This window comes from Anser brachyrhynchus, assembly GCF_964034855.1.
Source record: "Anser brachyrhynchus genome assembly, chromosome: 2".
Lineage (NCBI taxonomy): Eukaryota > Metazoa > Chordata > Aves > Anseriformes > Anatidae > Anser > Anser brachyrhynchus.
In genome coordinates this window covers 147,616,191-147,640,197 of record NC_137695.1, presented here as the reverse complement: position 1 = coordinate 147,640,197, position 24,007 = coordinate 147,616,191, and the positions used below count along the sequence as shown (strand labels likewise).

Genomic DNA, 24,007 nt, shown 5'->3' with positions numbered 1-24,007 from the left:
GCTTGCAAACAGGTGCGTGATGAGCACAAGGTACATCTCATCTCTAGGACCCTCTTCCAGTATACTTGCTTATGGGATACTTTAAAAATGAGGTACCTCCTGTGAACTGGGACACCTTACCTGCCCTCTCACCCTGCGTCCAGTCAGAAAAGTCCAGCCTGGGATCTGAGCCCATATTTAGATATGGCAATGTGCACTACAGTCATAATTCAGGTCTCTGAGGAGCTTGCCTTTCATGACTTAAAAAAGCTCTGGGGTTGAGCCTTTTACAGCACATACACGCTTTCAAAAATAGGCCCCGAATTAGCTCATGTGGCAAGTTGCTCCTGTTGATGCACTACATTTTCCTGGTAAATTTTTCTGTTCCTCTGTGGATAAAACCTGTGAAGGACTGCTCAGAAGATAATCTACAATCTGCTCTACCAGTCTAATGTAGCTTTCTTACAGCATCCTAAAAAAAAATAAAAATAAAAAAATAACAGCACTAAGTCTCAGGCCAAGTGTCATATGAGGTAAGAAAGTCTATCTGACATAATTTCTTTCTTAGAAACTTTCAGTGTTGAAAGTCTTGAAGCTTTGGCACTTTGCCAAAATCCACAATCCCCACCACAAAATTAGAAGATATGTAGAAAAGAAGTCCCTTTCCAGGAATGACACAAACAGCAAAGAACACAGGGAGAGGGGAAAAAATCTCCCAGGAGAAGCGTTCAAGACAGATTAGAGAGAACATTTCCATTTTAACTTAAAGGGTACTGAGGATTTGGCCATACATTTTTGGTGAGTATTAGAGAAATTATTATTTTCTGATTATAACTCTCAGACCTGAGCTCTGCTCTTCCCACAACTGATTGTTTCCCAGAAATTACATTTTGCTTATTTCAGTTTGGTTTCTTTGATACTGAGCTGCCTGAAACCAGGAGTCAGAACAGAAGAAAGAACTAAAATACCTAGCTCTGAAGAAAGTCTTTTTCCTTTTTTTTGCAGGTACCAAAATTTAGGAATTTACTAAAACCTCTTAAACACAACATTTTCTACCCAGGCAGATCCAGGCAAATTCCAGCTGGGCTGACTGCTCTTCTGTTTGGTTGAATTTTACAGTATCGTTTTAGGCCACTTAACATAAAAGAATCTGCTGCTGCAAAAAGCACAGCACAGTTTCAGTTCACATTTGCAGTTCATTTGTTCATTGCTCTCAAGGAGACGAGCTGTTTTTCTTTTCTCTGTTGAAGTTTATTATACCGTGGGCAAAACATCAAAGGGGAGAGCTGGCCTAAGCTGTGGAGCAAGCCACAAGGGGCACACTGTTACACTGGAACAGTCAATATTTTTCAAATGCTAAAGATAGGAAATATTTTAAACCCTTTTTTTCCCCTTTCTGCTGGATGTGCTGCTACATATGCCCTGCCTGTGTCCTGAAAAGAGCTGCCAGTTCCCTTTGGAACAGGTGTCCTTCATGGGGCCAGGATGGGACATGCAGCAGCATCCTTCGGACAGGAGCAGCAGCAGGGTGGAGACATCCCAAACTGCTGTTGGAGGCAGGCTTGCCTGAGACTGCATCCGGGGACAGCTGTTAGCACATCATGTGCTGTGAGAAGAGTGGAAAATTCAGGCTGATAGTGACTATAATCCAAGAATTGGACCATGTTTTACAGCTATTAAAATTTTAACCTGGAGCCTGTCTTAAGTAGAAATGAGAAGAGCTTAGAGAAGGTTCAGGGGGAATCTCACCAATGTGTATAAATACCTGAAGGGAGAGTGCAAATGGAGTCAGGCTCTTTTCAGTGGTGCCCAGTGCCAGGACAAGAGGCAATGGGCACAAGCTGGCACACAGGAGGTTCCCCTGAGTGTCAGGAAGCACTTCTGTGCTGTGTGGGTGACAGAGCCCTGGCACAGGTTGCCCAGAGAGGCTGTGGGGTCTCCTCCTTGGAGATCTTCAAAAGCCACCGGGACGTGGTCCTGGGCACCCTGCTCTGGGTGTCCCTGCTTGAGCTGGGGTGGGACCAGATGGACCCCAGAGGGCCCCGCCAGCCTCAGCCATTCTGTAGTTGTGTAATTTTGTTATGGATATTCTGTAGCCATTTGGTAACAGAAGACAAGGGCACAATGGGAAGACAGTCATCAGCTGAAGTTCACTGATGCTGTCGCCTTGTGAATACAAGACTGCTTTATGGACTGTGGTGTAACTTCAGCATGGACGTGTGTTTGTGAGCCATTTCAGTCCGGATGAGTGGGTGTTTAAGGATCTCTTCTGATAATGGGAGAGGTGAGTTTAAATCCCTTAGGTGACAGGGGGCTGAAATGCCACTCGCGCAAGGGAGACCTTTTATCACAAGAGTGTTGCACAGAAAGGTAAAGGAAATTACTTCTCCTTAGACCTTGTTTTGGTGAAATTCTTCCCCCTCTAGCTACAGGCTTTGTTTATGTGTGTTACCAGCACAATGCCTTGAGCTAGAAGGTCACTTGTCTCCCTTTGGATTTACATGACATTATTGCTGAAGCCAGCAGGATGGAAAATGGAAAGCTTCCAGACCTGCTTCATCTCCCATTAAAGACAACCCAGGCTGCCTCTTCACAGAATACGCAGAGTCTCACTGAATCCCGTGGCAGCTTGCTACCCTTTAATGCACACTCAAATACAAGATGCTCTCTGAGGGAAGCGTGTTATTGGGAAGCTCTCTGAAACATTGCTGCTAAAAGCCTGCTCCCTTCTGCCTGGCACACATCTGAGCAGAGCCAGGGGCTCGGGGGCTTCTCTCCTGACTGCGGTGGTTGTTTTCTTCCAGCCATCGCAGAGCATCCTCACCTGCTCCATCTGCTCGTGGCCTTCCGGGACAGCCAGATGACATTGGTCATCCACCCTCACGGTGCTGCTGGGTAAAGAAAAACGAAGCTTAAAGGTTGAAAAAGAGCTTTAGTGAAAGAGCGGGTTGGATGTTCGGCTGATGTAAGCTGGCACAGCTCGGCTGCAGCCAGGAGAGCAGCACTGCAGCATCAGACCCCAAGGAAAGCAGTAGATGTGATCTGGGAAAGGAGCAAATACTTCAATTACTCAGCCAAACTGCCTCCTTTACTTGAGGAAGATGCCATTCAGATTGTGATGGAAAATATTTGGTTGTAGTAATACAAGAGTTTTTCAGTGGTGATCGTACAGCTGACATTTTGTCCAAAAAGGACAGAATTTCTTTGATGTCAAAGGACTCCTTTGGCATGAAGAGTTAAAGATACTCTGGCTAGAGCAGGAAGCATTGTCTATAATTGAGTAAACATAACACTTTTCCTTTAAAAGACTTTTTCAATTGCTTATGATTTGCCAGAAATTCTCCGTGCTAGTTGCTTATTTTCTGCTGAGCTCTCTGAGAAAGGTTTAATCAGAAGTCATTAAAACCTTTCTAGAAGAGCAATTAGGAAAAGCTGCTCTGCTTTGCCTATACTGAATTAAAAAAAAAAAAAAAAAAAAAAAAAAAAAAAACCTGTAACTACACAACTAAGCAGCTGCATGTTTTGCCAGGGAAAGGCAGAGGTACCTGTCAGGCCCTTGACTCAACACGTAGCACTAGTGGCATGCCCAGAAGCATAACTCCTGTTACCTGAGGTCCCACAGCCCTGCAAGAGGTACAGCTCGAGTCACTCCAATGACTAGCATCCCCGTCTTGTGCCTAACACAAAAGCTAATTGGTAAATGCTGACAACAGGGAAGATTAATAAAGGGGTGAGGAATACGAGAAGAGGAAGGGATGAAACATCAGCAAGGCGTGTTGAGACTGAAGACACTGCATAGAGGAAATTGCATCCGCATTAAAAAGACAAACAAGAAAAAAAGATAGTGCAGAGGAAATGGATGGCTTGAATTGGGATGCTATGGGATTTCGATGGCAAAAAATGTGAGTGGGATGAGGAAGTGTGTGCATGTGCATGCACGAGCAAGTGCATACAGGCAGCCCAGCCCTTGCAGAGCTGTAGAAGAAAAGGTAATGAACTGGGGGAGAGAGAAACAGGACAGAAAGTATCTTGGAAAGAACAAGAAGATTTTGTGAAACTTCTCTTTCAATAACCTTGTACATGTACAAGCTTAGATGCTTAGTTTTCAGCATGTCACTGATGAAATATTTGTTTAGGGAAAGTCTGAAGAGCAGTAGTTAAAGGACGAGAACTTTCTCAGCTAACTTGGGCAGCTTGTATTGTATCCATTCACTGTTCCCAAAACTGCGCACAAGAGCATGACCTGATTTTACCTCTTGTTCTTCCATTGCAATGTGAAGGACCAGAAGCCAGCACTGTTACTCATGTGTACCAAATATGTACCAAACAGAGCTTCTTGATCTCTGTTTGTGCTTGGGCATACAAGTTTTACGTATGTATCCTAAAAATATTAACTTGGCTGTCTTGATTTTAAACTATCAGTTCTGATTAAATGCACTCAGCATTTCAGTAATGCAAGGATGGACTGCGTATGTGAGGCTGTATGCCACAGGGGAACTTCACCACTTAGAAGGTCACAAGCAGCTTTGCTAAACAGCAGAAGGTGAGAGATGCCCCATGGGTCACACTGGTGAGCCATCTAGCCCACTGCTTTCTGGTGGTGGCAAGAGGGGCTGCTATTTAGGATGAACATGTGAACATGACAGTGCAACTCTTTCCCTTAGCACTCGACATCCACAACTGGTGGATTAGGGACACCAGAGCATCCGTTCCTCCTTCATCCTGTTAACAGACAGACCCATCATTCATTGATTTGCCTAATCCCATCATGCTAATCCCAAACATGCTAATACTGTCTGTATCCACAGACTTCCTTCCTTCCTTCCTTCCTTCCTTCCTTCCTTCCTTCCTTCCTTCCTTCCTTCCTTCCTTCCTTCCTTCCTTCCTTCCTTCCTTCCTTCCTTCCTTCCTTCCTTCCTTCCTTCCTTCCTTCCTTCCTTCCTTCCTTCCTTCCATTTTTTCTTCCTTCCTTCCTTCCTTCCTTCCTTCCTTCCTTCCTTCCTTCCTTCCTTCCTTCCTTCCTTCCTTCCTTCCTTCCTTCCTTCCTTCCTTCCTTCCTTCCTTCTTTCCTCCCTCCCTCCCTCCCTCCCTCCCTCCCTCCCTTCCTCTCTTCCTCTCTTTCTTCCTCTTTCCTTTTTCCTCTCATTCCTTCTTCCTCTCTTTCCTTCTTCCTCTCTTTCTTTCTTCCTCTCTTTCTTTCTTTCTTCCTCTCTCCCTCTCTTTCTTTCTTCCTCTTTCTTCCTTTCTTTCTTTCTTTTTCTTCCTCTTTCTTTCTTCCCCTTTCTTCTTTCTTCCTCTTGTTCTCTCTCTCTCTCTTTTTCTTTCTCTCTCTTTAATGTAACAGCAACATTACACCCTCTGTTCTGTTCCTAATAACTTTCTCATGAGCTCCAGCATTTTATTGACTTTTCTTGCTTGCCATCGCATACTGAGCTGATGATTTCAGAGAGCCATCAGCAATGGCTCCAAGATGTCTTTCCTAAGTTGTAACTCTCGGTTCCAAGTTTGGTATAGATCATTTTTTCCTAGATGCTTTGCCCTGTATTTATCTACATTAAAGTTCATCTGCCACCTTTGTGCCAGCTCAGTTTGATGAAGTCTTCATGGCATGCACAGAATTTGACTATCTGAAAGAATTTAGTATCTGCAAACTCTGCAAAGTCTGTGGCTCCATTTCTTCAGCTGCCATTTTAAATGAGCTGACTTGGTTAACATCCATAACTCCCTAGGAAAAAGAAATCTCTCCAAAATCCCCTTAAGGTCTGAAAGCTAGTTTCCACTTGTCTGACCTAGTGGAGCTCCAGGGGTTTCAGTCACATGTGATTTATAGAGGTCAACAAAGCCAACTGAGTCCTGCAGGGAGAAGATGGAAGGATGCTATCTCCAGCTGCCTCTTACCTCCTTAGAAAAGGGACTTTGCTTTGTGTTACTGTACTGGGATTGTTCCCAATAAATATGAAATATGGAATATGAACATACCGACTGAAGTCTGAAGTAGTGCACGGCACTAAGATGTTGCTATATCTGTGTATAACGAAAAAGATGAAAGTGTGACCCCCGTCCATTCAGACAAATTAGTTATGTTTTAAGGAGTCTTTTTAACTGCACTGCTGGCAGCTTTGCTTATCTGGAAATTAGGGTATGGAGAAACCCTGAAGATTGAGTGGCCAAGGACGTCCCTAAAGTCTGTGCAGCCAGTGAAGGGCTTTCTGTGATTGTAGCTCCATCTACCGGTACTAACGGGGCTGATCTCCACGTTTAAGTCATGAGCTAAACCACGTAATGTTCCCCTTGGAGGTCTTTTTATTTATTTATTTTTTATCAAAATAAAAATACGAGATTCAGGACTGAGGTAAATTCACCATTAACTTCTTCTCCTAATATCCTTTCAGCCAGCAGAGACGCACAATCTGGTGGTATCAATTAAGTGGTGACACTGTAGTAGTTCTTCATCTTAGAAGTCCGATGTGACATTGTGCCTCACCTAGTTTGTCCAACATTGTCAACCCTAAACCAGTCACAACCCCTGAGTCAGATCCCCTAAAACAATGAGACCCTACAAGTTCTGGGTTTTTACCTTGGAGCCTTCATCTCTTCTAAGCCTGCCATGGACACAAAGGCTCTTTTTCCTTTCATGGCAGCAGCTATTCCAGTAATAACTTATCCCAGCAGCAGAATCCTAAGGAGAAAAAGCAAATGACACAAGGCCAAAGAATTTGTAATACCATTTATTTCAAATGTCAGCTCTATTTAGTGCTGAGGGAAAATTCTGTTCTTACTTCCATTAGTGAGATTCCTTGCTGGCGACCAGACCTCAAAAGAAGTTGCATTTATATAACTAAAAGCAAAATCTGGCCTCTTGTTCATCATGAAATTTCTCTCTGACGTATTCTGTCTCTTTTAGGAACGTTTGCTCCAGCTAAGACCCAGACCTGTTGTTTGACAAATTCATTATCAGGTATATTTACTTTTTATTTTAGGTCAGGCACTGAACCTTGGGTTTTAGCCCAGGAACAGCTGTCACTGCTGCGGGTCAGGTCAGCCGTGTCTTAGCACTCAGGTGACACCTCTGTCCAGCTTCTCCTCTTTTCTGCTCTCCAGCTCGTGCAGAGCCCATGCTGACTGTAGCCAGGGAACAGAGAAAGAGAAGAATTCCTGTCCTTCTTCTGACCTTTAGAGCTGATACCACGTTGGGAAGTGGACTTGGGAGGTGGGGAACACTTCCCCTTCCCCTCTGGTCCTGAATTTGGGGTTAAAGCATCCGGTGATGATTCACCTTGCCTCTTATTTGAACAGCCCAAGGCTCTAAGCTGGCCCTACAGGTTCCCCAGGACGTCACATCCCAGGACAAGGTATTTACAGCTTGAAAAACAGGCACATTAAAGTTTCAAGACCTAGACTTATTGCATGGGACAAATGCAACGAATTGCTAAGGTCTTAAACCTTTTATATTCAGTGGGCCTCTGACACAATTCCTCCATTTGCCCGAACTTCTACATTGTCTTGGTGGAACCATCAAAGTTCATCTGCGCATGTGCTATCTACCTAAGAGTGAATCACGTCCAAATACACCACGTTGCTTTCTGGGTTGTCCAGCTTGTCCAGATCATGGTGCAGCTCCCTGCTTGTCTGCATGCCTGGCTTTCTTTCCAAAACCAGGGAAGAGGCAGGGAGAAGAGGGGATGCCTGTTCAGGTCACACTAGCACATAGAGCTGTGATGTAGCTAGGGTGTTCACTGGACCCAGGAGATCAGAAATACCTCCAGATCCTTCAGCTGGGAAATAGTAAGACCTATGGTATTAGTAATTGCATTATTAGTTTATGCTACAGTATGCTTTCCACTTGAAAATTAATTGCAAAGAAAAAGGTTATAGTCCTTTTAAGGACAAAAAAAAGAGGTAGCAAAGTGTTTGTTAAAAGAAAACACTTTTTGCCTCATTGGTTTGTGTCATAAAGCTTATTGAACCTAAAACACCTGCAGCAAGGTAATCAGATCACCCTGAAGCCCCAGCACCTTTGTACAGGGCAATGGGGCAGCGTGAGGTCCTGGCTGTGCAGTCAGAGGAGTGCTGAGGATCCTTCGCTCTGCAGGGAACCCCTCTGGGCTTGTTCTCATCTGTTGTTTGCTGTTCCACAGCACTGGCCTGGTGATATGGGCCACACTTTGCTGAGAAGACTAGAAACTGTGTATGGATGAGATTAAAAGCTCCAGTAATTCCTTGAAGATTACTAGTAATGCTGCAATCAAGCATGGGTCCACAGGGCCCATTCCTTGCACAAGAGCCTCTCTGGAGCCAGGTCTGACACTGGGTTTGCTGGGCACGTGTGTGAATATGTTGCCCACAATCTCCAGAATCCTTACAAATATTTGCACTAATCCCACAGCAACAAAAGTGTTAAAACATACCTGTCCAAGTCTGATGACTTGATCCTTGCGCTTCCTTGGAAGGCAGCTTGACAAGTTAGTTGCCAAAACTTAGCTCGGGTTTCTGACCTGAAAGCTGTGCCCTGGCAGGCTGGATGCAAGTAGTTTTCCTAACGCCAAGGTTGTAAGGCTCAAACATGTCGTGTAGATGGAAGCAGCTGAAACCTGCAGATTCCTGAGGATCTGTTTCCTCTCCTAAGATGCAGGAGGTAGACCAACATCTCAAACAGGAACTCCATGTATTTACAGCTGGATAATCAAAACTTAAAAATGTCAGAATATCCAGAAACCAGCGTTTGATGTAGGAATGGCCAACTTGGCACATAAAGCCTCCCTTTGACTCATAATCCTTCACAGTTGTTCTACCTTTTAACCCCATGTAACTACTTGCCTGACTTAATACGACCGTGACAGACAGAAATGGGAACTGTCATGTACAGGCTGCACGGCACCGCTGCCTTCCTGCCCACATTTCAACCCACCTTTGCCTTGGGCAACCGGGTTCTGCTCCACCACAGGTCTCCTTCAGCACATGAGCCTCTCTGAGCTTCCCATCTGTGACAGGAGAACAGCACTTCTCTTCCCAGGAGCTCCTCAGATACAGCAGCAGTAAGTTCTGGGCTGCTCAGGTTGGAAGGCGGTTTACATGAGCACCATAAGGGACCAACAGCAAGTTAACCCACCAGGGGAAAGGTGAACAGTCATGCTGAACTTCACTTAAAATAATAATAATATATATATATATAATACTTCCACTGCTAATTTTTTTTTTCTTCTGATGGTGTTCCTTGTGTCTCCACAAAGGCCAAGGTGTCACGACCAATGGTCCAAAATCCAGATCAGAAAAACATACAGCATGTTCTCATTTTCCAATTTTCCGTTTTGTAAGACTGAAAAGCCCAGTGTTAGGTTTGCATTTCAGTTTTAGAATTTGTGGTTCCCCATTGTGTCTGAAGACACAACCAGGAAGCCTTTCTGTACAGCCCTGGCAGCCCAGCAATGGACTGTGAAATGCATCAGGATACCAGCATTCAGAGACCAGTTTCCCTCTATATAGATAAAAAAGGAGCAAACTAGTTCTCCAAGAGTTTTACCCTCCCTTAACATTATTTTTTTTTTTCAAATTCAGACTGGAACGTCAACATTTTTTACAGTTATAAAGCAATAGCAAAATACAAGGATTAGAGGAAGTGCAGTGGGAGTCAGTGCTGTGAGATGGTTTTGGAAGCTAAAGAGGAAAAGACACTGACCTATTGATTTTTCAGTGCTTTTTCTTTAACTTTTTATGAAGGGAACAGATTTGCGTGATCTCTGTCCGGTTCTGCCTCTCTCTTTCTACAGATGTGTTTTACAGCAGCATAACTTTACTCATTTCATGAGTTATAACCAATATACACAGGCATGAGAAATCATTAACAGTCTGATCCTGTACGTATCAATAGTCGCTGCAGGAGCTGTGTCACCTTGGGTCATATCCAGATATTCAGGAAGACAGACATAGAGTCAGGACTTCGGTGAAGCACTTTCTGTGCATCATTTTCTGAGTATGTTCTAACGGAAGTTTAGCTTTCTAAAACTCATTCTTTCTCTTAAGCCATAGCAAACTAGTGTTTCTCCCTGCACCTTTTGAAGAAAAGTCTCCTTATAGAGAGCTTATTTAGCAGCAGCTACAGAACACTGGTATCCAAAATACTACGTAGTATTTTCTGATTCTAAAAGAGTAGGTACCTGCATGGTATCTTGGATATCCCTGCACCGTAACTTCACATCACATAGAGACATTTGACGAAAACACTTTTTGGTATCTGTGGTCTAATTCCATCCACCTTAAATTCATTGTGACAGTTTATATTCCTCTCTCTTCCTGGGCTCCTTCCGTTCTTTGAAGAAGTCTAAGATCGTGTTCTTCAAGGTCATCAATCATAGGCTTGGGGACATTTTTGTACATTTAATTTAGGAGAAAAGAGTGAGACGTATTAGAACCAGCTTGCATATATCACCTGTAATAACCATCACAAGGTTCGTGCTAATCCCCTATCAGTATTTGCATACAGACATCCCAGCATGCACACATTTGTGAGTCACACCCGCCTTTGTAAAAAGAAATACAAAATTAATTACTGGCTTCTTTTTTTTTAAAGAAAGAAAGAAGGAATGCAATGGCTTCCTTGTTCCTTTTTCTGGTATGTCCTTCCTTAGATATTCCTCAAAGACCAGTAAAACTCCTTACATACTAACAAAACGTTTCTGTCCTTTCAATCCTTTTCAGCTACAAAAGCCACCTTTTCATTACTGGAGTTTTTACCTTTATCTCTTCACTGCCCTTTGTTTGTCTTTGATAGTTAAGAGGGAAAGTTTCGCCTTTCCTCACTATGCAAATAAAGTTTCCACGCTATGCTAACTGCACTCTGCTACCTGGGTTGCTTCTACAAGTAGAGTAAGACATTTAAACAGCACCCACTAGTCATCATCTTTACACCTCAGGTTTGAACTCGGACGTCAAGTACAAAGGCCAGCTAACCTTGGACAACTTTTTAATTGACACCATGTGTGGGTTTCATCCTCCGTACGTTTAAATAGGCAAAAAGTTAAGATCTTTCCCCCATCGCCCCAGCTGGCTGCAGGTGCTGTAGCTGTGCACTGTCTGCAGTGTGCCGTGCACGTCTAGGTTCCAGGGTGACGGAGTAACCACACCAAAGCGCAGCGTCCATTTACAGTGTTGTTGTAGCTGATGTTGCTCTTCTCCTCACTGACATTTATGCTGTACCACATGGCAAACCACTATACAAAACTAATACCAACGTAGTCGTGCCTTCTCAAGAAATCTTAGCCTTAATTTTGTACGTCTAGCACCACGTCTGAGCTGCAAAGTAGTTTTTTTGATACTTTCCAAACAGAGAACTAATAACAAGACTTTAGAAACAGGATTAATAACCAGACTGCTGCCATAGACACATCAAGTAACTTTAATGCTGCTTAGCATAAGTCCGTTAAACATTTTCATCCATATACTCCAGTGTAAATGTATTTATACAATATGAAGTGTTTTAAAAGTATATGGCTCTAGATAAAACATTCACAAAACACATTTTAATGCAAGTAGAGGATTAGAAAAAAAAAATCAGGCAGAGTATAAAATCCTTGGAAGATAAAATTTTCAGAAAAGATATACAAAACCATCCCATTGCAATAATTCAGGACGTGGTCCCAGTAGTTGGAAGGGCGGCCGCTCACTGCCGTGTCACCGATAAAATCTCTATCCTGGGTCAGCAGGGACTGACAGGCTCCACTGATGGTGGCTGGCTCTCAGAGATCCTTGTTCCTGACAAGTCTGGCAAAGTAACCTTCAGAGCAGATACTCTTGCTGGCTCAAGGAGAATGAGTAGGCCCGGAATGAGGGAAGTCCTGTCCTCCCTTACCCAACCACCGCTGGTCTCCGCAGAATTGTAAGGTGCACTGGCAAGATGCAGTGAGCAAGTTGTTCTTGAATGACAGGGAACCTTTACGTTCCCACATTATCAATTTGGCACTGTTCACAAGAGCAAAAAAAAAATATTTACTAGCATTATAAAAAAAAAAAAGTTTGCCATCTGCCAAACAGGATGAGTGTTAAGGAACAGAGTGCAACGCTATCGTTTCGTTAACTTTGTATTTATAATATTGCATGTCATTATTCAACTGGGATATTCAAAGGAGGCTCAATTAAACTTCATTCCTGCCAAAAGCAAACTCCCTCATGGGCGGACTGCTTTGCATTCCACTGCTTTCAGCAAGATGTTACATAGGCATCTCTCCAAATAAAAACACCTTTACAACACCGCAGGTTTAAGATGTAACAAACAGCGCACTGCAAGAATTGAGGTCAGACTACATGCACCATTTGGTAACATTCCATTCAAATGAAGTTGACTCACATAATAAGTAACAAATGCAGCACTTGAAGTAACAAAACCACAGCTGTACTTCAACAAAGTAAAACAGTGCAAATATTCCTGTTAAACAAAATTATATCACCTATATACACACAACACAAATGCACTGTTTGTTTTGCAGTATAAATAGATCTGATTGAGCTAAATGCCTAAAACTAATGAACTACTGTCTGGCAGTCCCAGACAGTTTCCATCTACAAAAGAACACAATAAGCTTTAGAGGATCTGATCACCATAGCTGAATATGGTTGTAAAATAATATCAAAAGATTGCACTGCGTGGATATTTAAAATATTTCCTCTGTACAAAGTTAATAATTTATACTAAGCTGATACCGCAAAGTCAGCTTGGGCTCTGATTATGCAAGGAGCAGCACACACAGGACCAATGACTCCACCAGGAGCCTCAAGGCCCACCTGTGTGGAGCGCACTGTAATGCTGCAAAGCACTGAAAGCCCAGTCCCAGGACTTAACAAGGGGGGAGCTTTTTAGCTGCCTGTGCAGGTAACATGTCTGTTTAGCTTCAGCTTTCTTCCTGCTCTTCTGGTTTAGCACTAAAATTCTGCTGTCTGCTCATGACATCTGTTTATCCCTGAACTCTATAATACTATTCAGTGAATAATGTTTCTAGGCCCCAACAAAAGTTAAAACTAAAAAAGGAAGAGACAGAAACACGTCTTCTGTTAAGGAAATCCTGATTAGGGGTTATTTGCATTTCAGCACTTGAAAACAGATTTTAAGCAAAAAAAAAGTCTTTTTCGGAATTACATTACAGTAAAACAGACAAGTAGTATTTAATTTGATCTGAAGTGGAACACTCAGGCGTTAAAGTCTCTTCAACCGCTATAGCTTCCATCTCCTTAATGCCATGGCTGTGCTGCAACCATAACAAACAGCTGTTGCAAAGGCAAAAATCTAGAGGAGTAGGGGGAAAAAAGAAAAAAAAAAAAGAGTGAACCACACATTATATTGATCTACTTTTTTTTTTCTATTCCAAAAGAATACAGCAACACAAATGATTCAAAAGGTATCTCCCCCACGCAAAATTCTTATGGTAAAGACAGGTCTGGGATCCTCTCAAGTTTACTCACGAACTTCTCTGTTTTAAACCCATGTTACTGCTTTTAACTTAGTTGCTAGCTGCAGAAGATATTTTGAACTAGGATCTAAACAGAACATGTTCAGAGGTTATGGTACAAAATAATTGTGCGTACTTACATCTTATATTTCAGTTTTGGAAGTTTTTAGTGTTTGATTAGAAGGCCTCCAAGTGCATGCCTTTACCAGCAAACAATTAAGGAGACAAACTTCTAAAGAGCAGAGTTCTTTACTTGCAGAAATACAGAGATTGATTCAAATCTGGCCTCCTTAACCAGATAACCAGACACTAGAAGAGATTCCTAAGAAATGCCAGGAATCTGCTGCTGCTCAAGAACTAAATCGAACAGATAGAAACTGAAGGCCATACCATGGCAAACTCAATTATATAATATAAAACAGAAGAAAAAAGTTAGACATTGAATTGTTGAAAAAGATAGTTTCTCATATTGTCCAGTGCTGATGATGGTCGCTCTCCTAGAACATACAGATTCAATCATGTGATAACAACCTTGCTTGCCATACAAGTGTTAATGTGATAAATCAAGTTTTGAAGAGATGCTACATCCTAGAACCATCACTCATAAAAGGAACAGATACATTTCTAATCGCAGTACACACATCTAAGAAGTAATTTTAAAAGACAAAATGTCAACAAGGCTTTATCTCTTTTTTTTTCCTCATGTAGATCATAGGATTGTTTTAATGAAGTGTTTCAAAGGGTCACAATTTTCTTTTCTCTGTATGCCCTGACTTTCTAATTAGATACTTTTTGGAAAAAAATAAAAAACACAACAAAGCTAAAGACTACAGTATCTGATTTGCCATTTCCCAGCATATCTTAATTAAAAATCACTGAGGTGAGTTACAAAAGAATATCCTTCTCCCTATCTTGGCAGGGATTTGAGGGTCATGAAGAACTGAATTATTCTTAAAAATACTATGGAAGTGGTAAAGAGCTTCTTGGAGTCCTCGGTATTCTATTGTCTAAGAAGATGACAGTTGACTGAAGAAAAATATTTTACCTTTTATTAAGTAGGATCTGAACATACTAAAACAAGGACTGAAGAGCTACACGGAAGCGTAGAATTTGAGATATTTAATAGAAAGTGCTCTCTCAGTTTGGACACAGCTATGAGATACCAGTTCTGTCTGTGTACCATTAAATGTGCTGGAGTGTGTTACTGGCAAGAGGGTAATGGCAAGGCACTTAGGACTTGGAGACTGACATGCCCACTCCACCCCTTGCCGAAGCAAAGGGTTTTTCCTTAATTTTCCTTCAGAGAGAATGTAAACTTTACACCTTAGGCTCATCTGTTTTTATCCTAAGATAAGCTGAAGGTGTTTACAGTGTAAAATTTGTGGTTATCCAGTTCTGAAGACAACAGATACCCACAGAGTGTTTTAGAAGGTTAACAAATACATAGTGTTCCCTGAGGTATGTGAGATGCTCTTGGAGGTTAAAAAGAGAAAAAAAGCTCAGTAGTTTTAGTCCAGTTCCACACCTCTACTTGCCATTCAAGAGTCCAGTCAGGGAGAAAGGTAACGCCCGGTGTATTTCCTGACTCAGCTATACACACCCACATCACCAGATACAGGGATTCAGCGATGATGTAATTGCAGTGATAAAAAGGAAGTCTGAGATTAGGCTATCAATAAAAACACTCTAACCCTTGTCATAGGTAACAGCATGGCCCTTGCAGCTAACTTTTGTATATTTCTTTGAAGTCAGGCATATCTAGAGCTGCACAAAGAGCTAGTCCAAGATTTTCCCCATGGCATGTTCAGGACTACCTAAACAGTACCAAAAATCCCAAGCAATTACAAGTCTGAGCGCAGGCTTGGAATTCACACCTGATGCTTTGACGAAGGCTCAGTTTTTTTCTCCTATTCCAATAACCAGCATTGCTTTTACAAAATATCTCATCTAAAATTATAAGCTGTAGTGATAATATATTTCAAATACTATTGTGAAAAGTACCCTCCGAGCATCTATCACATTAGCTTTGAGTAACGGCTTACTGCGATATTTTTTGCATGCCACTGTGAAAATATTTGCTGCTTTCAAAGACAATCACTTCTCCCGTTTTGAGTAGTTGGCTACAAGGACTTACAGCAGACTTCTGTCCCCAGATACAAGTTAATGAAATACATACCGAGGCTGCTATGCTTATGTTATATTCATGATCAGCTAGAATCTTCTCGTGTGTGGTGGAATTAAATCTGCGGGGGAAGTGATGCAGAGATGTGGTTGCTGCTTGCAGCAGAAAAGCTCCAAAATAAAAGACAAAAGTAGCCCCATGGAAAAGAAAGTCCTGAAAAGCAAAGAACAGATTGAGTCTGTGCTGCAACATGCACCTAGTTCTTCTAGTCTCAGTGCAAGTGAAAGCCAACACTGAAACCTGAAACAAGCACTGATAACAATAACTGTACGTGAGCAATGCTAAATCCATCTGAGAGCTTAAACAGTACATGTTTTCACAACTGCTTGCAATTACAAACAACTCACTAACATAATTAGTAATAAGACAACCCTCCCTCTCCCCAACCTCCATGTTCTTTCAAATTAAGAGGCATGTGCTCATCTTATGTACGTGTGCTGACCTTTTAGATCACTTTAAAGCAATTGGAGCTTACAGAACTCTCCATTCATAAAGCTCAGATCAAAAAGAAGGGACATAGAGGCTGACTTTATCACAACTGAAGCAGGACAGTACAAACTTGCAGTCCCCTTAATCCCCTCTCAGCTACAACCTCAACTCCAAAAGCTCCCTTTACATGCTTAAATGTTGCTTCTGTAAGTGCCCAGAAACATGCCAACCTTGACACAGCTGAAGTTTACTTCGTGGTACAAAGTCCAAGTACTGAGGCACTTCCTCAACTCTCTCTGTTTTGGCTCTACACAAAATAGAGTAATGTGGAGGTACTTTGTGATCCTGCTGAATAAAATGCCTGGGACTTAACAAGAGCTAGGATTTGCTTTATATATGTCTCTCTCCTGCTCTTCTCTAGGCAATTCGCTGCTCTGTAGTTATTACTAGCAAAGGACAAGGTTCAGACATCCAGCATTTCTGGATTCTATGACTGGTGTACACAAAAAAAAAGCAGGTTTGGTGCCTAAATCTTTCTGTGGCTTGTGCCTCAGAGTGTTCCATGCAGCAAGATCCAAGACGTTCCAGTACAGTTTGAAGACATCTAAAGTATTCTTCCAGCATCTCCCTCTGTTGTTGAGTCTGCAAAGCATGTATGTGCACTGCACTCAGTTCCTGAGTCCATATACCACCTGCTGTGTGTGCGTACACATGCAGGTCTGCATAATTTTATATATTATACACAAGCATGGGTATGCTTTTTTGATGAAAACCATGATACACAGTCTATCTCAAGTACAAACAAATTCATTGTGGACTTGTCATTGACGTGAGTGCAATGGACTACCAGTATGCGAAGAGCGAGCACCCAGGAGGAAGCATCCCGTGTGGCTCATCGCAACAGCAGACAGCATTCATACACACAGAATTTATCGTGCATTACCCTTAGCTAGTTGCTATCTGACAGCAAGGCAGGAATGCTCTGCATTTCCCTGCTTAGAGAACATTTCCCAGATTAGAGAATTGTTTCTTCATAGGTGTTAGATTTTATTTTATTGTTATTATTAAAAGAATTCCTTTCCAAATTAATTGGTTGTTTCATATTTGATAGCAGGTATACCTACTCCAGTACTTACACTCCAGTCAGTTTTGGCAAGTTATGATCTAAGCGGCTACTTACACTTTGCAATTCCACTTTGACCAGGAAATAATTTTATCTTAATTAAGAATCATTTGAGGCTAGGTCATAGACAATACTGCTTTTCTTAATGACTGCTTATTACTGAGAATACAAGTTTTGGCAAAAACACCTGCAGTAATTCCCAACTTCAGGTCTTCTATCTTGGCTGCTTTATTCATTTATTTATTTTTTATACTATTACTTCTTTAGGAGCACCACCAGGAAACGCCACTGACATCCACAGAACTAAGAGAAGAAAAGAGGGCTGAGAGCGGCTTTACAACCTAGCTGGATGGCTGTCATGTCCTGGGCTTGCCAGAAATCAAGGTTTGGACAGGAGACACATTCTCTCAGTCTCCTGCTCTCCCCCAACATCTGTACCTCATAGAAAAAAATGCAGGGACCAGCAGCTGCTTGTACATGAGAGTGATGGAGCACTGGAGAACCTATAGTGCTGTGCTGCAACTGGGGAGGCACTTCTCTCCACCAGAAGCTTACTGGTTTGGTTTCCCCTGCTCAACTGAGCTGGCAGACAGACCTACAACTTCCACAGACAGACTGCATGCAGGTGTGCGCTCCCTCCGTGACAAACCCCAGACCTCACCATGACCCGACATACAAATTTCATAGCACTGGAGTTCAGCAACTCAAACGGTGCTCATAAATCCACAGATGATCAAGGACATCCAGTATTTTGGGGCTACTAAATACTGGAAGGAGCACAAATAGCTCCATGAGGAAGATGGTGCTGAATGCATGCAGGAGAGGTATTTTCACAAGACAAACTCTTTCATTTCCTCCATCCTCCTGCTGAAGCCTCTAATTTCCTTCTCCTGGCAGCAATTACAGTGAAGCCACGTAGCATCAGAAAGGTTTCACATTCATATGGTTAGGGTTTCTATGACCGAAAAAGCCAAGATGTTATTAGGGAAGGTGGTCAGCTTTGTTTTTAATAATTGTTAGCATGGTGCCTAACTCTCCACTGCCTTAACCCTTGTATAATCACTGAAGCTTCACACAAGGGATATGTAAAACAGGACCAGATCTGCGTGATATGTTAGCTCACATCTAATTTTGTAAACAAGTGTGTTGTGAGTCAGGTCATAAAGAAATGCATTTGTCATACCATCTGGTCTAATACAGTGATGTATTAAGGTCCTTTTTTTTTCCCAACTTTTCACTGAGTAGCATTTTATTTTTTAAATATCTGTATGAGCTCAGTGGAGCTACTTATGTCATATGGCATTAATAAATGCAGGTCTGTCAGAATCCCAAGCTATTTTTCATATTTACACTTAGCTTTCCAGAGTCTGAAACCACATTTGTTCATGAATCTATAAAGGATGCATCTATACTCTCACATGAACAAGCCATGACTCTTCCTATTTTTCCTAATTTTATGACCTGTAATGTCTGAGTTCTATTACAAATTTAATTTCTGAAGTACCAAAAACTTGTATTTATATAAATGTGCCAACCTAAAACGAACACGTATACCTCTGTATTGTGTAACATTAAAAAACAGTTTTAGTATTTCTAGTAATTATTTATTTGAAACAGAAGGTAAAAATCCTTGTGAAGTGCTACTAAAGAGTTTAGTGCCAACAAGTCACAGAACATTTGTGTGCCTAACGATAGTGGTCAAATGATACATCTACTGTTATTTCTGTTGAAGACTGGAAGAGGCTGGATTTATGCCACCGTGCTAGAGATAAAAGGATTCACACTGCATTTATTTAAGATATTGACTTAGTTACGATAGCTTTTTGGAGTAAGTTAGAGTCCCACGGGCATGGCTTTTATACAGCTCATCTAGCATTTCCTGGCACGGAAAGTTTCTCACTGATTTATCAAATACAAGGGGAGAAAATTAATAGTACAACCAAGCACTACCAACGCCAGGCAGCCAATGTGCAAGGTAAAAGATTGTTTTAAGATGAGCATTTGCAATCTATAAAAGACTCTGCCCTTACGCAGCAACCCTTAAATGGATTAATGATTGTAAATTGGCAAATAGTTTCAATGAAACCCAGGACACTATTAATTTACTTCAGTTATGCACATGCTCAAGGGTTTTGTTGCGTCATAACTTGTGAGGATGTCACAGCGTAAATCCCTGTACCACTCTCTAATTGTAACTCATTATTAGCTTAATTACTGCCTGTATTGTGCTGGAAAGCCAAGACTGTACGTATGTGTATTTGCTTTAATAGAACCCAGTTTGTTTTAATAGAATTGTTTGTTTTAATAGAATTCAGTTTGTTACCACTGATGGACTTGGATGCTGTTGGAGCCTCAAACTTACAAAGCTCTATGACTTTGCTTTAAAGAGCGTTTGTTTCAAAGGACTGTCTGTCAATAACTTGAACAGATAAACAAATATACTGATAGTGAAGAACACAAACACAGCTATCATCAAAAAAGTGTCAGTAAGAGAACTAAGGCACACAGGAGGAAGGAAAAGGTGATCAGCAGTTAAAAACAGACATGCTTTAATATTTCAGAAGTTTTGATCCTTTCAGAAGACTTTTATTTTTGATAATTCCCACTCTGATGACAGTTTTGCCACCTGTTATTATTCACTCCCAGCACTATTAGAGAGAGTAATACCACCTTGTGCTCAACTACTTGAGCACTAAAAACCTCAAAGTAAAAACCAGTTTATGACAACAAAGGAGTACATAAATTAGCAGTCAATAACCTCATATATCCACGTTGCTGGTAAAAACCAGAACCAACAGCTTCCCTTTTTTTGATAGGAAGGTACAGTCTGTGAAAACTATTGGCACAAGCCATAATGCTTCATTACAGCATGAATTAAGTCTTGTCTTCACACTGGACAAAAGCTGAAGAGAACATAATGAGGTCTGTAGTTTCCCCAGATTTCCCGTAAGGAAGATAAAGTTACCCTCAGAAGACGGTAAGCTGCTGAGGCTTATGCTGACTTTGACTGCCTAAGATCTAACAGCCAGTTGTCAATGCTGTTCTGGAACTGACCCCCAAGTCAGCTGAAGACTTTCTTAGGAAGTGAAGGGGACTTCTTGGGTGCTTTAGTCTGGTGCCATTTCAGACAACTGCATCACACAATGCATTCAAAATACGTATCGTTTCCTTTACAATATTACATACATCTTTTTACCTCCCATTACTCACTTCTCTAGTAGTCCAAAAATATTTTCTAATTTCTAGTCCATAATTATTTCTGACCATTTAAACCAATTTGTTGTCATGACTTATTAAACTAGCTCTTTTCCTGCTGCTCAGGCCTTTTATGTGCTTATAGAGGACAAGTACGCTGCTTCAATCTGTTTCAAAAGGCAGGTTCTTTCAGCTTTCATCATAAAAGAGGTCTTGTATTTCCCCTGTCATCCTTGTGGCCCTACTCTGCCCTCTTCCAGTTTTGAACTCCTTTTCTGAGAAACTTCCTGTTAAACAGAAGCCCAGGCATTAAGACTTAGGATAACTACTTCTCACAAAATCATTTTCGATTTATAAAATAAACATAATCCTTTAAATATATATATAAATAAATAATAAAAAAAATTCTTACTGTCTGGTTCCAGTTGACGGCAATTCTATTTGCATAACCGAAGAGGAACACACACAGGAACACGATGGAGAGGAACCACGCAGTCACCGCTACGAACATTACCCATCCCTGCAGCAGCGGCAGTGGAACTTTTGTAGATGCTACCAAAATCCAGACTATTGTTCCAAACAGCTGCAAGGAAAGGAATGCAGATGATGAACTGACAGAGAACTTTCATTCAGTCCCTTCTAACTCAGAATTAGCACTTCGTATCACACATCAACAAGCCCTCTGACTACTTTCAGGAAAACAGAGGAAACACTTCAAAAGTTCTCAAAGAGTACAAGAGTTGTTCTGAGAAATGATAGGCACTAAGTGGAGGTTAAACGAAGCCCCTCTTAAAACAGTCTTGGCAATGGGATTTACATGCTCAGGTGACTTCTGTGTTGCTGCTGAAAATGTTACTCTTACTGTCATTTATAGGGAAAGAAGAAGTGTGAAAATATTCCACACACACATACACATATATATACACAACTATGTGTGTATGTATATAATGTATACACGCATACACTGAAGTTAGCTTGATGAGGATGCACATCAAATTTGGATTCAATCTCATACTGTTTAGTTTGGTAGTCCTAAACAGATGAGATACATAAAGAAGATGAAACCACATCTTTATTAATGTATTTGTAATAAAATGCTGAAAAAGTGCACAATAAGTAATAAAGTGAAAGAGAAAACTAGATTATAGAATTATAAATTAATTATAGAATTATAGTTATAAATTATGTTGCAGTAACTAGAGAAACGTACATTTTCCAGAAGTTATTGTAACCAGAGAAAGAACACAGCATCACCAATTTTTTTTCAGTATACAGATCTGAGCGAATGAGTAGTGGGGATACTGTGCCATAAGGGACTGATGGAGCTTTTACTTCCACTGTCGGATAGCTACAATTAATTTCAAAGCAAGCTACCACTTTCTTATTTAAATCCTACAGATTTAAAACTACAAAGTCAGAGGCTACATTTTCAGATTCAGGTAACTTCCTTGAGAATCAAGGTTGGAAGAGCGATCCCTTTCAAAAGCTGCCTGCTATAAAATTAGTTATAATTGGTTAGAAAATTAGTTGGGTCCTCTCTCGTGTTACGTTGCTGCACCATGCATGTAAAGACACACTGGCAGTCTCAGTTCAAAACTCCCAAGGGTTTCGGTATTAGCCTTCAAGTTGTTCTTTAGGGTTCCTTTTTTTTTGCTGCTGTGTGACAAACCGCTTTCTCTAGTTTCACAAGGCTGCAGGTGCAAGTCTGTTACTTATTGACCAGACAGCAATGGGCAGTGAGGAAGCAGAAGGGATAGCAGAAAGCGTCTGCTAAATAAAAAGCAGATACACATGAAACGTTTTCAGTATTTTGAATGTGGAATCTTGTAGGATTCTTTAAAAATAGAAACAAAAAACAATGAAAAGAGAAAAAAAAAGAAATCTACTGCAGAGATTGCTAATCTCAGCACCCAGGGTTGTGCAATGTCCCCAATACTACAGCTGTCCCCTTCAGCTCGCATGGCAAATGCCTGCCAGGTTAGCCAACCTACTTAACCTTTTGTGCCCGCTGGCTCAGGCCCTGATTCAGCGCCAGGACTTGGTGCCCAGCTCCTTCCTCAGGTGCTGTTGTACAGCTTGCAGGGTGGCACCTAGCTCACAGACACACGGACTGGGACGCCAAGTAAAAAAAAAAAAAAAAAAATCTTACTAAAATCAGTTGTGCCAAGATTTCTCCCCCCCGTGCACACTAATTAGTGCCACAGTCGCGCAGAGACTGAGCTCGAAGGACCTCAGTCCCACATAAATCAGCACACGGCCTTACGCACACACAAATTAAGCACACTTGCAGGAGTTTGCACAGGACCTGTAGCACAACCAGCGTAACTTTTCAGGGAGATTTTTGGGTTCTCAGCAGCTTGAGCTCCCCCTGCCACCCATCAGGACGGGGCTGGGGGGATCAGCTCCTCACATGGCCGGGCCGGACCGGGGGTGCCCGAGGCGAGGTGGGGCGGGCCGGGGAGGGGGGTCCCGGTCCCTGCTGCCCTTCCCCGGGGTACGGAGCCGTTTTCCCCCCTTTTTGGGCTGGGGTAGGAGCGGCGGTACCTCCCCTTCCCTCCCTCCTTCCCTGCCGGCGGCTGCCACAGCCCGCCGCCCTCAGCCCGCTCACAAAATGGCAGGTGAGGGGCGACGGCGGGGGGGGGGGGGAAGGCGAGAGGAGGAAGGCTACGGTGTTCCCCCCCCAAAAAAAACTCACGATCTCCAGGAAGATGAAGGCTCCCGAGTAGGTGCGCAGGATCTCCAGCCCCGAGGGCAGAGTGACCCGGGGGGGCGGGAAGTAGGCGGCGGGGTTGGGAGGAGGCGGCATGGACGAGGCTCCCCTGGGCAACATGGTGCTGCTGGTGGTGGTGGTGGTGGTGGTGCCGCCGAGCGGGGACGGCTGAGCCGCGGCCAGGTGGGCGAGGAGGAGGAAGGAGAGGAGGAGGAAGAGGAGGAGGAGGAGGAGGGAGCAGGTGCGGGCGAGCCCGTACGCACCGCCCCGGCCGCCTCCCTCCTTCCCCACCCCGCCCCGGGGCCGGAGGAGCTGCCCCGGTGTCCCCTCCCGGGACTCTTCTCCCGGCCAAAAGCCCGCAACAGGAGCCGTGAAAAGCAGGAGCAGGTTCCTCAGGAGCCTCTCAGGCCGGGCTGGGGGCCTCCTGCTTGCAGGGCACCGCGCTGGGTGTTTGCTCCGGATTGCAAAACCGCCCGTTCGGGAGTCCTGAGTCAGTTCCAGCCGCGTTTACGTGGCTGTTTCCTCATGCCGATCTGCAGAAGGTGGTGATTTACCTTCTGGTTGTGGATATTTGAGGCTTAGAAATTAGGAGGCTGCATATTTTTTTTTTCCCTAAGGAGCCTATTTGGTTTACCTGTTCAAAATACTGAAAACAATCACATGCATCTGCTTTTCGTTCAACCACGCACAATTACTAAAATCCAATAGTATTGTAAAGTGTTTTTCTGATGTAAAAGTTTGGGGTGGATATGGGTCTAGAAAGGTACATGGTTATCAGACCACATATAATGTATTTTCTCATTCTTCTTAGTATGAATACCTTTTCCAGATCTTTTCCAGGTGAAGGATGTAGCACCATCCAGCATTTTTGTTGTTTTTCCCTTTGTGGCTTAGGACAGAGTCACAGAGCAGCCCAGGCTGGAAGAGACTTCAGAAGATCATCAGGTCCAACC

At 42.5% G+C, this 24,007-nt stretch overlaps 1 protein-coding gene and 1 long non-coding RNA gene across 2 annotated transcripts; one reads left to right on the top strand and one right to left on the bottom strand.

Annotated features, from left to right (window-relative positions):
* On the top strand, positions 1 to 20,749 carry LOC308190513. The gene is made up of 3 exons (XR_013947285.1): positions 1 to 777; positions 6,884 to 6,937; positions 17,417 to 20,749. It is a non-coding gene; the product is annotated as an uncharacterized lncRNA (long non-coding RNA).
* Positions 11,349 to 23,528, bottom strand: MAL2 (mal, T cell differentiation protein 2). The gene is made up of 4 exons (XM_080582039.1): positions 23,040 to 23,528; positions 20,757 to 20,927; positions 15,592 to 15,750; positions 11,349 to 13,252 (listed from the first exon to the last, which is right to left on the bottom strand). Exons 1-4 carry the CDS (start codon positions 23,172 to 23,174, stop codon positions 13,181 to 13,183), a joined length of 537 nt encoding a protein of 178 aa, XP_080438165.1. The 5' UTR covers positions 23,175 to 23,528; the 3' UTR covers positions 11,349 to 13,180.
* Between the last annotated feature and the right edge of the window lie 479 nt (positions 23,529 to 24,007).

Bases quoted from the DNA above. Each gene is read 5' to 3' on its own strand.
- MAL2 (XM_080582039.1), bottom strand. From the start codon at position 23,174: ATGTTGCCCAGGGGAGCCTCGTCCATGCCGCCTCCTCCCAACCCCGCC. The intron at 20,928-23,039 runs GTGAGTTTTTTT...CTTTCCTTGCAG, and splicing joins CCTTCATCTTCCTGGAGATC to CTGTTTGGAACAATAGTCTG. The intron at 15,751-20,756 runs GTAAGAATTTTT...TTTGCTTTTCAG, and splicing joins CCGTCAACTGGAACCAGACA to GACTTTCTTTTCCATGGGGC.